The sequence below is a fragment of the Argentina silus genome, assembly GCF_951799395.1.
Source record: "Argentina silus genome assembly, chromosome: 10".
Classification (NCBI taxonomy): domain Eukaryota; kingdom Metazoa; phylum Chordata; class Actinopteri; order Argentiniformes; family Argentinidae; genus Argentina; species Argentina silus.
This window is the reverse complement of record NC_139664.1, coordinates 7,184,216-7,201,000: the sequence shown is the minus strand read 5'-3', so window position 1 is coordinate 7,201,000 and position 16,785 is coordinate 7,184,216. Positions and strand designations below refer to the sequence as shown.

Sequence of the window (16,785 nt, the reverse complement as noted above, 5' to 3'; positions counted from 1 at the left end):
TGATTTAATCTTTCCTCCCCCCCACCCCACCCCCCACCCCCTCCCTCCCTCTAACAGAGCCTCAGGGGGTGGAGCTGAAAGGGGTAGTGCCTGGCATGGTGGGCGTGTCCGAGCGGAACCCTGGGGAGGGTCACACGGGTCAACTGACCCGCCCGCGAGCGTTCTCCCAGAGTGCCATGCACAGCCTAGAGAGGAGCGAGGGAGGCAACACGCAGGCACTGGCGGAGCTGGCACAGGTAAGAGATTTGTTAGTTGGTTTCACATGCATCAGGCCTCATGTTCGCGGTTCGGACATCCATAAAGAAATTTCATTGAAATTCAAAGGAAACAAAATGAATCAACACAATGCTCTTCTGTCTCTCTCCTCTCTTCTCTCTCTCTCTCTCTCTCTCTCTCTCTCTCTGTTGTTCTTCCCCCCCCCTCCTCTACTACGTCAGATGTGTGGGGATGGGGGGGGCCAGTTCTCAGGGCGTGCCCCGACCCTGTCCCGGTCCCAGCGGGGGGTCAGTGAGGACATGACCAGTGACGAGGAGCGCATGGTCATTTGTGAGGAGGAGGGGGACGATGACGTCATCGGTGAGAGACTACGCCACTGTTGTCATCATGAGCCACATGATTGAACTGGTCCAGTTAAACCAGTTATTGGAGTCAAAGGGAGGGTAAAGTGCTGTGTGTATTTAATTGATATCTCGTATGTCACGTCTCCCCTACAGAGGACCCGTACCCAGGCAGCTCTATAGACCTGAAGTGTAAGGAGAGAGTGACAGACAGCGACAGCGACAACGCCTCTGGGGACGAAAGGGATCGCAAGGTAAACAGTTTATCCAGCCTTCTATTTAGCCTGATGAGCCTTTTGTTTACTCTGTATGTCTCAAATTGTCGAGAAAGATCTAATTGTTCTCTCTCGCTCCCTCTCTCTCTCTCTCTCTCTCTCTCTCCCTCCTCTGCAGCGTGGTTTTGCTCCAGTGATCTGCTCCTCCTCCTCTTCCATCTCTCACCCCACCCCTCAAGGCAGGAGCGTCTCTCTCTCCTCCTACCCCACCAAGCGCTATGATGAAGGGAGAGGAGGAGGAGGGGGGGGGCTCTCAGACCGCAGGAGGAAGAGAGGAATAGAGGGTGGGGGAGGAGGTGGCGGCGAGGGAGATCGTAAGGACGGGTTCGGAGGAGAGGGAGGAGGAGTGGCAGCCCTCTCTCTGTCTCTCTCCTCCTCAGGCCATTCAGTCATCTCCAGCTATCCCTCCGGAGGCCCAGCTCCCTCTGCCATGGCTCCCCTGGGCCTGAGCCCTCTCCTGGGCTTGGGCGCTGTGAGGGTGGCCTCTACCGTAGTGACCAACGTGGTTCGTCCTGTGGTGAGCACACCAATCCCCATCGCCAGCAAACCCAGAGACGGAGGGACATCGTCCAGCCCGCTCCCACCAGACAGGAGGTCGCTCCCACCGCAGCAGGCGCAGCTTCTGATTGGCTCCGGACCAGGAAGTGGGGGTGGGTACTACTCCTCGTCCTCCTCACCCAATCCCATAAGCGCAGGGGCGGGCCCAGGGGGACTAGTGACCAATCTGGTGTTGGGAGGTGCGTTCCCCGGCCAGTCCACCGTCCAGCTCATCACCCCCCCTCCCCAGGTGTCCTCTCACCACCAGCTACCCCCCACTGCCCCCGTCTCTGCACCCCAACACAGCCACACCAACGGCCCCCTGCCCCTCTCCCTGCTTCACCCCCAGTTCCTCCCTGCTCCCTCTCTGGCTCCCCCTGGGGGAAAAGCCATTACACAGGTCCAGTACATACTGCCCACTCTATCCGCCAGCACCAACCCCAAGAGTCCCTCCCCTCAGCAGCATAGCCAGCCAACCAGTATCTTCAACCTGCCCGCAGCTCCGCCCACCCACGTGTCCTTGGTCAATGGGAAGCAGCCTGGCTCGGGCTCTCTGACGGGATACGCCTCCAGTCCTGCAGTGGGAGTGGTCAGCCCAGGAGCAAGAGGTGAGTTTTCTTTTGTTTTCTTTAGTTTTTTTCCCAATGTGTCTGCGTTTGTTGCGTCCACTGCTAACCTGAAACTAATGGCTAACATGCATAAAGATGGCGTCATTCGTGACTTACCACCGTGGCCATTAGTCCTGTTACAGTGTTGTATGGACATCACATGACTCGGAATGGTGAGTCTAATAATAACTGGCACTGTCTGCAAAAAAAAAAAGTCTAATTAGATTTTTCCGCTCATCCCTTTGTTATTCGCTCTCCCTCTCCCTCTTTCTCCCCACAGTGCAAACGCAGTCCCCGGTCCTGCAGGGCAAGATGCTGGTTCCCATGGCAACAGTGAGGACAGCACCAGCCCCCACCCAGCAGTTCCCCATCGTGGCTCCGCCTATTCCTGTCCAGAACGGAGCTCAGGCAGGAAGCAAGGTGACTAGAGTTACCACAGTTTATTTACATATTGTTCTATATTTCAGAGCCCTTCCTAGATTTGAAGGGATGGTTCAGCCTATGTTTGATGTTTAGGTGAAATATCATCTTTCCCTTGAGTTTCCTCATAGGCCGGTTAAGGTTCTCTGTTTTACACTTTGCTACCGCAGCAGAGGCTAACAGTTGGCACCCTCTCCAATAGACAGGATTCTGACTGCACTTAGTTTAGCATTGTTGAAATGGCATGCCAAAATCTCCTCAGAGAAACTTCAAACAAAGTTTAGCTGTGAGTTACTCTTAAAAGGATTTTTTTGATGTGCATTCTATTGAAAATCAGTCTATATAATCGATTTGCTCCGAACTGGAACTATTTCTTCTTTTTTAGACTCACACACACAGCCTCTTTTGTTTTGGTTTGGTTTTGGTTTCACCAGCCAAGCTCTCCCCTCCGTCAACCGCGGAGTGATTACTAGCTGGGAACAAAAAGTTGCTGGTATCCTAATGGCATCCAAGTATATGTGACAATCATTGCATATTATTGCAAAACTATGTAATTAGGAATACAATAAAAGCATGTACAGGTTTGTCTAGTATAAAGCCGTTACTAAACTTTGTTTGAAGTTTCTCTGAGGAGATTTTGTGCCGTTGGAATCCTGTCTATTGGAGAGGGTGCTGCTAACTGTTAGCCTGTGCTGCGGTAACAAAGTGGAGAATGGACAACCGGAGAAACGTTCACTATTGGCCCATGAGGACTAAATAAGATGATATTTTACCTAAACATTAAAATAGCCTGAACCATCCCTTTAAGGTAACTGCAGAGTGGATCACTGACCCACCACACTCTCTCTTTCCCCCCTTTTCTATTGATCTGTTTGTTTCTGTCTCTCTCTCTCTCTCTCTCTAGATCATCCAAATTGCCCCCATGCCCATTGTCCAAACACAGATCGCGCAAGGCGGTGCGATGCATCCTGGGAGCCCCTTCCCGGTCACCATGGAAACAGCCACAGTGGTGGCTCCAGGTTCCAGGACCATGCTGCTGCCGCCACCGCCAACCAGGTAATAGGAAACGCAGCGTCAATTGCTCACCTAATGAATGAGGAATATCAAATGATTTGTAGAGATGTGGACCATTGCTTTAAATGGAGCCACGTATACAGTCTTTTTTTTACAGTTGGCCGAACTCTCTCAGTCAGACTCATTCCTATGCTAATATGAACTAACTCCACTTCACGAGCACTCTAATCCATCTGTGCTCATGCTATCACAGACCTGCTGCTCTACCGACGCCACAGTTGGTTGAGATGCAGCTCAGCTCTTTTTGTTTCTGCTGCTCCGTGTTAGTCATGCTGCTGGTGGCCCAGACTGCCTCTTCTCCTGCCTCTGCACTGCCTGCCACCCCCTCACTACCTCTCAGCTCCACACACACACACACACACACACACTACATACACTACACTCATCTGCTCATACACTCATACTGCCGCTGCTGCTGCACACTCACCCACTGACCCTCACTGCAGCATTTCTCTCTCTCTTCCCCTCTCTTATATCTCCTCCTCCATTATCTGAATGTCTCTACACCATTCTTTTTTTTCCCTTTGTTTCTCTCTCACACTCTTACACACACACATCCCACACATCCCACACACTTGCTCACTATCTCTCTCCCTCTCTCTTTTCCTCACACACAGGATCACCTATGTCCAGTCTACGCCAGGAGTCTCTTCTTCACTGCCTATGGTCTCCACGACGACAGGCTGCTCCTCCCAGCAGGCCCTGCCCTCCCCTGGTTCTGCATATGTTCCATCGTCCCTGGCAACGTTGGGCTTCACAGCGATCGCCCCGCCCGGCCAGACCCTGGTTCAGCCCCTCATTGCAGGTGAGTGCAGTGAACATGAGTCTGGATTCAGAGCCTGGTTCTGAGCCTATTCCAGCATTTTGAAGCTCTCCTCTATGAACTTGTATTGCACTTAAGCGGCCCCCTATAAAAAAGATATACTGATGGAAACAGGCAATGAATCATTGTTAAGGGACAAAAAGGGAACAAGCCTTTAGAGGAACCCAGTTATCTGGTCAACAAGCCTTTTAACTCCTCTCTCCCTCTCTCTCTCACTCTCTCTCTCCTCCTCTGTGTCTCTCCAGGCCAGCCGCCCCTGCTTGCCCCAGTCCAGTCCCCGACCTGCCCCCCGCTACCCTCCCCAGTGCCAGCGTCCGGGGCCGGCGGCCAAATAGTCACCGCCATCTACCCCCCTCCTCCCAACGTTACCCTGGCAACAGGGGTCGTCTCCATGGCGACAGTAGCCCCCAGCGTGGTGTACACAGTCTCCAGCCCCTCCTGCCTGTCCCCCCACATCCTGCCCAAACACACGTTCGCCCCCACGACTCACACACACACACCGCCCCACGCGGACAGACAGACAGACAGGCACTTTATCGCAGAGAGACCAGGGGACAGACCTACAGACAGACAGTTTCACTCTCAAACAGAGAAATCAGTAGACAGACAGGCAGAGAGGCAGGCTGAGTTACAACCGTACGGGCAGACAGACAGACTGACACACACACAGGCGGACAGACACACACAGGCCTCTAGTAAGGGCAGCAGTGGTAGCTCAGTGCTGCCCCCTGGTGGCTCTATGTCCTCTACGAGGCCCTGCAGTCCCCCTATGCCCCCTCACACACCGAGTAAGTTTCTCTTGCTCTTGAATGACGTTTCTCTGTTACCTTTTCACACAAGATGATATGGATTTTATGGGCTAGTGATATTTGATATCTACTATATAGCTTATTTGTCCTTCAGTTGGTGTCTGTAACAATAGTGTGTGTGTGTCTGTAAGTATGTGTGTCTGTAAGCATTTTACCCTCTTTTTTTCCAGCAGGCAGTGCACCGGGCACACCCAAACTCCAGACGAGGACCCCTCAGAAAGTGAAGGCTACCGTAGCCAACATCCCTGTGGGCAGCTATGAAGGAGGAGGTCGAGGGAAGGAGAGGGAGAAGGACAGGGAGAGGGAGAGGGAGAGAGAAAGGGAGAAGGAGAGAGAGAGCGGGGCCAACAGTCGGTTTTCATTTGAGCCGGAGCGAGGCGGGGAGATGGGGTCCCCCTCCACACACACCTCTGAGGAGCCCCCCTCCTCAGAGAGACCCTCGGAGGGACACAGTGCTGGGGACTCCTCTGACACACGCAGCCGGGAGGCCAGCTCCAAAGAGGTGAGAGAAATGGATGAATAGCTGTATTGATTGTCTTAAGTTATGTTTTGGTCAGGAAAGCACATGAGATCACATTCGTAGCCAAGAACATTCCCTACCCCTAACCGAACATGCTTTGATAGTTTGATAAGTTCTTTTGATCACTTAAAGATGGAGTTGCAGCTTTTCATGAAAATGTTTAACAAGTAGTTCCACCTGTACTGATTCTCTTCCTCATTCAGGCTGGCTGGAGAGATTCCCTCCCGTCCTCTCCCCTGCCCCCGCCTTCAGCCACAGACTCCGCCCTGCCACCTCCCCAGAGCGACAAAGACGCTCCTCCCACCAAGAAGGTGAAGGCCCGCCCGCCGCCACTCAAGAGGACCTTTGACTCTGTCGACAAGTGAGTATCGTGTGTGTGTATGTATGTGTGTGTGCGTGCACCCGTGTTTTTTTTTTTGTTTTTTTTAACGTGTCCCCCATCTCTCAGGGTGCTGTCGGAGGTGTATTTCGAGGAGCGTTTTGCAGAGCTACCAGAGTTCAGGCCAGAGGAGGTGCTCCCCTCCCCCACCCTGCAAAGCCTAGCCACCTCCCCCAGGGCCATACTGGGCAGCTACCGCCGCAAGAGGAAGAACTCCACAGGTCAGAGGGAGGGAGGGAGGGAAGGCTGATGGAATGTGGATGAGGGAGAGACACTGGACATCTTTATGGTTTTATTTAACATTTAAAGTGGTCAGAGCTATACTGATGCAGCTGTTTGACGTTAAGTATCATGTGGCTTGTCGTGCTGCCAATGGAGCTGAAGTGTCTCCCTCCTCCTCCTCCTCCTCTTCCTCCCCCCAGACCTGGACTCGTCCACAGAGGACCCCGTCTCTCCTAAGAGGAAGAGCCGCCCGCGCTCCAGTTGCAGCTCAGAGCCCAACACACCCAAGAGCGCCGCCAAGTGTGAGGGAGACATCTTCACCTTTGACAGGCCAGGTAAGAACACACACACACACACACACACACACACACACACACCCACACACACCCACACACACACACACACCCACCCTCCCTCACAATACGCAGATTGTTTTGCACAATGTAAGACACAAACACAAACCTCACAAAATACACACACTTGAATGCACAATTAAAGAAACACACACACACAAATGCTCTCCTGGTGCCATTATGTAAACATTGTTTTTAGTTGCCTTCTCACTGATTTGTCTGGCTTGTGTAAATGTGTATCTCTCTCGGGTCCCCGTCTGGAAGCTAGGTGATCCACACTAAATGTAAATAGAAGATTGCTCCAAATGACTAGACCCACTGTGTGTGTCTCCTCAGCCCCCCCATCGGTGTGTCCCCCCCCAGGCACGGACGGGGAGGACGTCCTGGGAGAGCTGGAGTTTGACAAGGTGCCCTACTCCTCCCTGAGACGCACGCTGGACCAGAGGAGAGCCCTTGTGATGCAGCTGTTCCAGGAGCACGGCTTCTTCCCCTCAGGTCAGTCACACACACACACACACACACACACTCACGTTTACACACACACACACGCACACACGTCCGGACCCTACAAATTTGAGTTGTACATTCCTGGTTTCCAGTCAACATCTGACCTCTCCTCTCTGCCCCCTCCAGCCCAGGCCACGGCTGCCTTCCAGGCACGCTACTCTGACATCTTCCCCACCAAGGTGTGTCTGCAGCTGAAGATCAGAGAGGTCAGGCAGAAGATCATGCAGACGGCCGCACCCTCCGAGATGGCCGGTCCCGGGGGTTCTGACTCCGCCTCCTCCCTCCCCGGACCCTCTGGGGCCCAATCAGGCGAGGGGACCGGGGGAGGAGGGATGGAGCCACCGGGTGTAGAAGCGGAGCGAGAGGGAGAGCCCAGCCCAGAGGAGCCTCGTGATTCACAGGACTCTTCTAGATGAGTGATGACTGACAGGCTGGATTGACCAATCTGCTCCATATCCCCGCCCCCTCTTCTTTCATCTTTATAGAAGAGCACACACACACACTCAGTTTCTTCTCTTATCTGATCATCTCTCTCGGTGTGGAGAGGTCAGTGAGAGAAAGCGTGTGATGGAGACAAAGACAGTGTGTGTGTTTGTGTGCGTACTTCAGACATCAGAGGAGTTGATCAAACTTCAAAGGGGTATTTCATTCCTTCTCACCAAAAAAAGACATGTGAAACGTCAGTGACACACACACACACACACACACACACACACACACACACACACGTGTACACACAGCTGACAAACTATCCACACTTGAATTAGCACTCTTGTTAGTATTATTCTCCCTGTATAAGGCTTCCATTGATACCAGTGAACTATGGACCATCTTCTCCACCTGCGGCATTGCCAATCTGTAGACTAAAGACACTGTCCACAACACATCACCTGGTGGGACTGCATACACTAACAAGACTGTTGTTGTTTTTATAATGGAGGGGTGAGGAGGAAAAGCAGTGATTGGCTGCTTTAGAGGGAGGGGCTCTTCAATATCATCTTTCATTGGCTTGTTTGTTTCTGCTGGACATTAGGGGGCTGGGACCCCACAAGCTGGAGACAGTGCGATTGAATGGAGAGCCTGTTTCTCTGGAGATGAATCAGAAAGATGTTTGTTTTATTGGTTTGTGTTCCTCTCACTAAATCAGGCCTTCAGGACGGGTCTGTGAAGACTGGAGAGAGGTTAGGAATCGACTGACTGACTGAAACTCAACTGTACAGAATTTTTACTTTTGGCAGTGCCATCATTCCTTTTGGCGTGTCAGAGAAGTCTGGCTTCGCCCTCACTTCCCACGATTGGCCAAAGCAGATGCCAGTAAAGGGGGAACCAAGCATTCCTGCTCCTCTCATTGGCTCGCCATGAAGGAAGGAAGGGGGCCCCCTGATTGGACTGGACTGAATTTTATTCCACGCCTCAATCACACTTTACTTTTTAGATTTTGGGGGACTTGAGGTTGACTAGGCCTGTTTTCCTCTGTTGCCAAGCCGTTTTATTAACTTTTTAAAAAAAGAAAGCAAACTTGATTTTTAATGGAACTCATGTAATTCTGCAGTTTATTATGTTATGGTATTATTACTGTTCTGATTATTACTCATCACTATAGTGGCTCTGCCTGACTGTTGGCAGATATGTCTCCTCCTCAATGGCGCTCCATTTCTCATTCTAGTTTTTATATTTTTAGGGGGGATGGGAAAGTGTGTGTGTGAGAGAGAGATACTCCATACATGTGTCCCTCTCCCCCCTTTTTAGTCTTCCCTTTCAACACCCTCGCCTCAGCCTGGAACTGAGGTGAATTTTTGTATTAATTTCAAAGAGGAAACGAAGAGGGGGCGACATTTTTATTCATTCAAGAGTAATACAAAGTATGTTTTTAGACGACCGTGTATCCCCCTCTCACTCCCCCTTGCTACTAAGTTTGATTCTATAGCCTCACCACTTGTATTCCTCCTTCCTCCACCTCTTTCCTTCCCTCCTTCCTCCCTTTGTCACTTTATTGTTCTCTCCAGACCTCCTTTTTGGGTGGGAGGAGAGAAAACCGGGGGGTAGGGAAGGGAGGGCATTATTGAGAGTGGGTAGGGTAAAATATTGATTGTGTCTTTGTGCAAGACTTGGTTGTGTTGTACATATTAACTGTAGAGTCAGTAGACTCATTTATATTATTGATAAGGAGAAATGTGTTATTGACTTTTAAAGACACCATTACAGAAGGTAAAATTGTCAAAAGGAATAAACAAAATAAATATGAATATTAACGTTTTTGTGTTACTCCTTGTTTTGCTGATCCAGTATGCAAGAGAGGAATTTATATGAATAATTTAAGTTTGTATCTGTATCCTTCAGTATACAAATAAATAGGTGTTCAAGTAAATGCTGGTTTTTGCTTCTTTTTTTTTTTAATACTGTCAAACAGCTGAATCAAGGTTCTCTGTGCAAATGAGGGATCAGTCCTCATTGATGGTATATGGTGTTGGTGGATGGCTGTCAATAAGAGAACACCACGTGACAAGGGAGTCAGCATATTAATAAACATCTTCATTTATTCATTTCTTTACAGCAAAAGGACAAACAGTCAATGCTTTCAAAGAAAGTAAAAATTAAATTCACAGACAAACGCTGTATGTACACAGGCAGTCAGGTATGCAACATAAACAACCTTGACTGAAGCGCAGCAGTTGGCCCTTGTTTCTCATATCTGCCGTATCTTTCCATCTCTTTCAACACTGATAAATGGAACATAATTTGGTCTGTAAGAACACATATTTTGCCTTTAAATGCCTCGCAAGTGTTAATTTAAGGCAATCTTTGTTGTCCACTAGACAATCACAGTTTTATGTTTCTCTACCTCCTCCCCACTCAACCCCAATGGAACAAAACACTGCTGTTGACAGTAAAGTGAAATTAAATGTCAAATGAGACTCTCAAACATCCCCTCCACCAGCTATATTAGGGGGGAATATAACAGAACGGGAATATAACAGAACAGGGAAATAGACTTCTGTTTCATTCTTAGAGCAGCTAAGGATAGTCTTTAGCCTGCAAATAGTTCAATGGAGTCATTCCATGTCCTTTCCCCCAAAGCCTGAGATCTTTCTTCATCTCGCTCTCTTTCAAGAGTACATGAGGTATCTCTCCCTCTCTCTCTTTCCTGGGTAGTGTCTGACGATCCCCATACAGGTAGTATATCTCTATCAGGGTTCTTGGATAGTTCTCTGAAGGGTTTTTCCAGATGTTTCTCTCTCCAACCCTCAGAGTAGCTGCAGGCTGTCCACAGTGATCGCTTCCATGGCTCCCAGACCGTTCTCCAGCGCTGTCTGGTAGATCTCGATGGCTTCAGCTAGGGGCAGCGCTCCTCCCTCACTGGTCTCTATAATGGCGATGGTCTCCCCAAACTCGTTACACATGATGGTGGGAGTACCCTGGGTCTGGAGGAGAGAGAGAGGAGATCATGATGATGTGGGCTTAAGGATGTCAGTCACACAATGACATGTACATGTAATGTAACCCACGACTCCCATACTGTACAGCATTTCATCCCCACACACACACACACACACACAACCACCCTTGTCTCACCTGCAGGTCAGAGGCATGGATTTGGATGAGCTGAGGCTGCCCATTGGCTAGCTCCACCGACGTGGTGTCCACTAGGGCCACGGCAGCGTTGGTTTCCATGGCGGCCTGAGCGGCGGCCTCCTCCTCCAGCCTCTGCTGGCGGGCGTGGCTCTTCCTGTGGTTCCTGAGGTTGGAGAAGGTCTTGAAGGCCTTGCCACACAGCAGGCAGACATGGGGCCTCTCGCCCGTGTGTGTCCGCCGGTGCTCGGCCAGGTGCATGCTCTGGATAAAGCCCTTGCCACAGATGTCGCAGCGGAACGGCCGCTCGCCCGAGTGTGTGCGCAGGTGCTCGCGCAGGTGTGTGTTCTGACGGAAACGCTTGCCGCACACGTTGCAGGGGAAGGGGCGCTCACCAGTGTGGACACGCTGGTGCAGGGTCACCCCGGAGGAGGAGACGAACATCTTGCCGCAGATGAGGCATGGGTGGGATTTGCCGTGGGGCCGACCTGGGCCCAGACGGTGGCTGAGCTGGTGCAGACGCAGGTTGGCTGGGGAGTTGAGCTTCTTCCCACACACGGTGCAGTCCAGGCCCCCTCGGGCTGCTAGACCAGCTGTGATCCCTGGAGCTCCCGCTGGGTCTTGATTGACAGACCCAGACTCGTCCGTAACGGTGACTGAGATGGGCTGCCCGTCAGGGCTTGTCTGGGTCTCCAGACCCGGCTCTCCCCCTTCCTCCACCAGGGCCTCGTTGGGGTGGACCAACAGACAGTGGCGGTCGTGCTGCTTCCTGTTTAGGAAGCCCTCCTCACAGTGGAGGCAGGGGAACGGGGCCGGGGCACCCGGGTGCTGGGTGTAGCGGTGTGCGGCCAGCTTAGCGGGTCGTAGGAATGTGGCGGGGCAGTCCGGGCAGGGCCAGGGGTTGGCGTGGAGCAGGCGGCGGTGCTGGCGCAGATTGGAGGACTGGGTGAAGTTGCGGTTGCAGATGTCACAGCGGTAGGGCTTCACCCCGGAGTGGGTGACATTGTGGCGAGACAGGTTGGCGAGGGACGAGAAGGTCTTGCCGCAGTCGGCGCACTGGAAGGGCCTCTCGCCCGTGTGCGTGCGCAGGTGGTTGCGCACGTGGATCTGCTTCTTGAAGGGCTTGCCGCAGATGCCGCACTTGAACCGGCGCTCGGTCACATGGGCCGTGTGGCGGTGGCGAAGGAGGCGGAGCTGGGAGGGGAAGGACTTGCCGCAGGTGGGGCAGGGGTGCCCCCCCTCTCCCGACCCCCCCACAGAAAGCACCCCGGCTGAAGAGGACTCTCCAAGGGCAGTTGGGTCTGTAGCTGGGCCAGTGGTCTCTCCTCCTGTCAGCTGGGTGTCACCACTGCCCCCTGATGAGGGTTCCACATCCATGCCATTCACCTCTCCTCCTTCTCCCCCCTCTCCTCTGCTCTGGGAGCTGGAGACTGTGTCCTCCCCTGACTCATCCATCTCCATCTCAGCCTCGGTGAGGGGGGGCATCAGGTGTTCGGCCCCCTCCCTCTGAGCCCTGACTCTCTGCAGGATGGACAAGCCAGACACATTCCTGGGAGAGACTGGGACCTGGGGGAGGACACATGCACATGTCAAAACACACCCTGGCACCGTTCCAATACTTCGAAAATGAATCTATCCTTCTTGAAGTATGTCGTTGATCAAACATAATTAGAGGTTTTCACTGCATTGCTTTCACCAATCAAATCAGGTCAGATCCGTGATTTCAGGACGTACAGTAAGTAAGGACGGATGCGTATTAAGAGTATTCAAACAGGGCCCCTATTACTTACAGTACAATGGACTACTGTGGTCAGAGTCATCTACAGTAGTAGATCATATGATTGTACAAATGACTGAGACAAAGTAAGCGCTGCTCTTTTCTTTTGTCCTGACGCGATGGTCTTTGTTTACTTGTTGTGCTACAAACAACCTTAATCTACTTGCTCGTTGAAACAAGTTCAGTCCGTTACCATGGCGACCGGGGTGATTGTGGTGGACGTGGTGCTGGTGGTGGTGTGGGTGCGTCTGTGGTACAGGAACTTGGTCATATTGGTGAAGGTTTTGGCACAGTACTGGCACTTGTGCAACGGTTCTGCCGTGTGGGTTTTCCTACAGGACAGAGAGAGGGAGAGATGTAGAGAGAGAGAGAGAGTGGGATAGAAAGGAAGAGGGTTATTGAAGTCTTCAGGTCTTGAATATAAACAGCATTGACATAACATTACACAGAAACACACTGGGAATCATATAATAGCTTACACATAACTTAATATAAAATAACTTGTTTGTCTATTTTCCGTGTCCATGACAGTAGCACAATTGGAAGCACAATTATCCTCCACTCCACTGCAGCTCTTGTTGTTAAAGAGAATGTGTTCTCGATTAACCATAGAAGAACAAGTCCAGTATGTCAGACGTGTGTCCTACCTGTGTATGATGAGTGTCATCTCCGTGGTAAAGCCGTGGCCGCAGTCCACGCACAGGTACCGCGCCTCGCCAGAGTGTGTGCGCATATGTGTCTGCAGCGACGCAGCCTTCTTAAACACCTTGTCACACTCCGGGCACTCGTGCGTGCCTTGCTCGTGCACGCGCTTGTGAGCCGCCAGGCGATTGACCGACGTGAACGCCCGCTTGCATAGTTCACACGCCAGGGACACACCGGTGCCTACGGGCGCTGTGCTCTGGGAGCGCCGCCCCCACACCTTCCCCCTCTCCTCCCCCAACCTTCCCCCATTCTCCTCCCGCTCCTCGTCCCTCCCTCCCTCCTCCTCATATCCCGTCATCACCCCGGCCTCTCCGCTCTCCTTGTCCTGACCCAGGAAGTGCTCCCCCTGGTGTTGGAGGAAGTCCTCGGGGGTCTGGAAGAGGAGAGCGCACTCTGAGCACTCGTAGGGGTGGATGATGAGCACCTCTTGTTGCTGCTGTTTCTCCTCCCGGACACCGGTGGGCAGCGTCAGCTCCAGTCTCTGGAAGCCGTTCCCCGGGACCCCCAGCTTTCCTACGGAGCCAACCCCCAGAGGGGTGAGCAGCGGGGGCAGCAGCTTGGCCCGGCGCATGCTGGGGGTGGTGGAGCCGTCGGCCAGGGCCTGGGCCGTGCAGATCTGGAGGCGCATGGTGGCTGAGCCTGGGAGGGGGGAGACGGAGGGGAGGAGGGTGCCCCGGGAGGAACTCACAGCCTGGGTGGTAGACCTCTGCTGCTGTTGTTGTTGTTGTTGTTGCTGCTGCTGTTGCTGCTGCTGGGCCAGGACCTGAGAGAGAGGGAGGGACGCACAGAAGAAAACGTGAACACTCTGAACGCTGACCAATAGTGATAAACTTTATTCAACTCCAGTAAATCTACTGAAGGTAAATTCAAATATATTTCACGAGGTGTAGACAGTGCTAAGTACCTGTGCTAAGATCTCCCCGGCTTGCTCTTCACTCAACACATAGTTCTGAACGCTGGCCAATGGGGTGATGGTACCATCAGGCTGCAGCACATACTCCTGAGAGGAGAGACAGAAACAAAAGGTATGGAGCTTGAATTTAAAAGGAGACACAGAATACCTTTGATTCATGTCTCAAGTGGATTGACTCATGTTTTCTTTCTCAGTAAGCACATCCAAATCACAGAAGCAGGATTTCCATTTTCCTAAAAGAGTGGGTGAACATTGTTGGCCCATTGCCCTGCAGTACCTGAATAACAATATTGGCAGTAGTAACTAGTAAAGCATTGATGCACGCGCGTTCCCAGTCCTCTGTAGGCTTTTCCCTGTACTTAAAAAAATAAATACAAAATTCTTCCTTCTTCTAGCATTGTGAATGCCAATAGCCCCTGGTCCTAGCATAGATTACTTTTTCTTATACTTACTACTTACTTATACTGATGGATAGATGATTCACTTACTTAGACAAATGTATTTGTTATAAGTTGCTTTGGATAAAGGCGTCTGCTAAATGCCATAAATGTAAATGTAATGTAAATGTACTTACAGTGTCTGTGGTAGTGGTGCTGTGTGTGCTGCTCTTGCTGTGGGTCTGCCTGTGTGCCAGCCACACCTCTGGGGAGTCAAACAGAGCCAGACAGTCCAGACACTGGTACTGGACAGGACCTGACACGTCTGTCCCAGAGCCCGCATCTTCTGTCTCTAACACCTCACACAGCTCTGGGGAAACAGAACACACACAGCCAGGTGAGCTACAAACATAGGAAACCACACATGCACAAACACTCTCACACAACCTCTCTCTCTCTCCACTCACCATGCTGCTCTGTCTCCATCCCCGCCTCTCTCATGTGCATCTCCTGGTGCAGTAGCAGTTCCTCTGGGTTCCTGAGCAGGGCACCACACTCCAGGCACTGGTACTGGCTCTCCCTCATCTCCGAGATGCCCTGGATGGCCATTGTCTCCCCCATCTCCCCTTCCTCCCCCTCCAGTCCTGTGTGGCTCTGCTGGTGCACCAGCACCTCCTCCAGAGTGTTGAAGAGCTGGTGGCACTCACTACACATGTACTGGTGCTGCACATACATGCCCTCTGGGTCCTCCTGCTGGTCATCCATGGTTACTGCAGGCTGACTGGGACAAAGGTGATTTCTGAAGGTTTATGTTTGTGTGGGAGAGAGGGTCTGTGTGCTAGTGAGCACAAGTGGATGGGGAAAAGTATCTCCTAGTACTTGAGATGTCAGCTGAACAGCCAACCTGTAAAAGAGTAAAATAAAGTTGTTTCCGGCACAAGTAGGAGCACATTACCTGGTCCACCAACTATCACGTACATTAGCATTCTTGTCACTTTGTTTTTGTGTAGAATTTGTCCAAGACTACAAGTTTTTCAAGGCATTGGTTAAGTGTTAATGTTCATCCAGCTGTTGAGCAATTTTTCAATCAGTGACTGAATAGGTACTTTTGCAGGTTGACATATCTTCCAAACTTGTACAGCAAATACTGTATATCACAAGACCATGGCTTAAATCTCCCCACATGTCTTTCAGGCTGAATTTGGATCATCTTTAGGGCAGGAAAAATCAGACAACCAACCACCATCAGTGACAAAATGATTCTGGCAAATTTCGTATATTTTAAAAAATAGAGCTTGTATGAGCTGATTAGAGAAATTATTGCTTATATGGGTTTGTATGAGCTGACTAGAAGTAACTAACACGGAGACCGCCAAATGTATGTTGCAAACAATGGAAGACGTGGAGTGGATTAGTCGAGATGTCGCTAAGCGTTAGGCAAATGGTACACTTTCTACTTCAACCTGTTGTTGTTCATATTCATGCAATAAATTCTACATTGTATAGCATGACAACATTGTTTCATGGCTTCATTTCCTGCATGTGTTGTGGCGAGCTGTTGGCGGCGCTCTCTCTGATACCCGAGACCTATTTGGAGGCACCGCTGTCTCCTGACAGCGGCTCCCCGGTTCAAGGCGGTCGTCAGGCGGCGCTCTCCACTTTCCCCCGCAGGTCTCAGGCAGCCACAACAGGCCCTTCCTTCCCCTCCCGTTCAAAATATTTTACCTCTCATCTACTGTCGTTGGACAATCCCTCGTGCGGTCGTCACTGTGCTTCACAGTCACAACGATGCATTTCTCCGTACCCTCTTCTTGTAAATTCTACACCGACATAGCCTTCAGGTTTACAGTTTCAAATGTATTCCGTTGAAGAGACATTTCAGTGCACGAAAAACATCGTTTGTCCGCCGATCAGTCCCCGTTGTCGGCACGCTGCCCCGCCTCGCGCTCTTGCCCTGTGACTTTAGGATGCTGCTATTGGATACATTCTCTGTCACTCATCAAGCGGGCCTCTGCTTGTATTTTACGGTAGTGGGAGTTTACACCATAGAGTAGAAGATATACATATGTCATGTAGACTAGTATACATCATTGGTTTACACTCACCGTCAGTGTAGTTTATTTAATGTTGTATTGTTTACCATCTGCCTGTTTACTATTGCAGGTGTAGTTTATCTCTGCATATTTTGTTTGTTTTAACACTATTATTTGATTCGCCAATATTTTGTTATCTCTTAGGAATATCTCAATATAACCTTGCAGTTATAGCTCCACCCGTTCCCGTTGTATTATTCACTGGGTTCATGAGAAAAGTGAATGCGTCGGGAAATGATGGGGCTATTTGCAGTAATCATAAACAA

General features: G+C 51.1%; 2 protein-coding genes across 3 annotated transcripts in view; one reads left to right on the top strand and one right to left on the bottom strand.

Annotated features, from left to right (window-relative positions):
• Positions 1–9,439, top strand: part of cicb (capicua transcriptional repressor b) — a 39,127-nt gene extending 29,688 nt beyond the window's left edge. The window contains exons 8-21 of the mRNA XM_083678612.1: positions 58–236; positions 438–576; positions 714–811; positions 951–1,977; positions 2,258–2,397; positions 3,302–3,453; positions 4,089–4,276; positions 4,540–5,082; positions 5,274–5,605; positions 5,827–5,984; positions 6,072–6,223; positions 6,425–6,559; positions 6,914–7,072; positions 7,211–9,439. Of these exons, the coding sequence (XP_083534738.1) occupies positions 58–236; positions 438–576; positions 714–811; positions 951–1,977; positions 2,258–2,397; positions 3,302–3,453; positions 4,089–4,276; positions 4,540–5,082; positions 5,274–5,605; positions 5,827–5,984; positions 6,072–6,223; positions 6,425–6,559; positions 6,914–7,072; positions 7,211–7,500 (3,692 nt within the window). The 3' untranslated portion in view covers positions 7,501–9,439. The remainder of the gene's footprint in view (positions 1–57; positions 237–437; positions 577–713; positions 812–950; positions 1,978–2,257; positions 2,398–3,301; positions 3,454–4,088; positions 4,277–4,539; positions 5,083–5,273; positions 5,606–5,826; positions 5,985–6,071; positions 6,224–6,424; positions 6,560–6,913; positions 7,073–7,210) is intronic.
• Positions 9,440–9,601: 162 nt separating this feature from the next.
• znf526 (zinc finger protein 526) lies at positions 9,602–16,327 on the bottom strand. Of its 2 annotated transcripts, XM_083679355.1 has the most exons (8): positions 16,152–16,327; positions 14,894–15,330; positions 14,624–14,796; positions 14,041–14,136; positions 13,079–13,899; positions 12,625–12,763; positions 10,658–12,220; positions 9,602–10,506 (listed from the first exon to the last, which is right to left on the bottom strand). In XM_083679355.1, exons 2-8 carry the CDS (start codon positions 15,189–15,191, stop codon positions 10,330–10,332), a joined length of 3,267 nt encoding a protein of 1,088 aa, XP_083535481.1. In that variant the 5' UTR covers positions 15,192–15,330; positions 16,152–16,327; the 3' UTR covers positions 9,602–10,329. The 2 variants fall into 2 exon arrangements, with proteins under 2 accessions (XP_083535481.1, XP_083535480.1); XM_083679354.1 differs by having other exon boundaries at positions 14,894–16,327.
• Positions 16,328–16,785: the final 458 nt, after the last annotated feature.

Excerpts from the sequence above, each read along its gene's own strand:
- znf526 (XM_083679354.1), bottom strand. The coding sequence starts at position 15,191 with ATGGATGACCAGCAGGAGGACCCAGAGGGCATGTATGTGCAGCACCAG. Across the intron at positions 13,900-14,040 it reads CCGGGGAGATCTTAGCACAG|GTCCTGGCCCAGCAGCAGCA; the intron begins GTACTTAGCACT and ends CCTCTCTCTCAG. Across the intron at positions 12,764-13,078 it reads ATGACACTCATCATACACAG|GAAAACCCACACGGCAGAAC; the intron begins GTAGGACACACG and ends TCTGTCCTGTAG.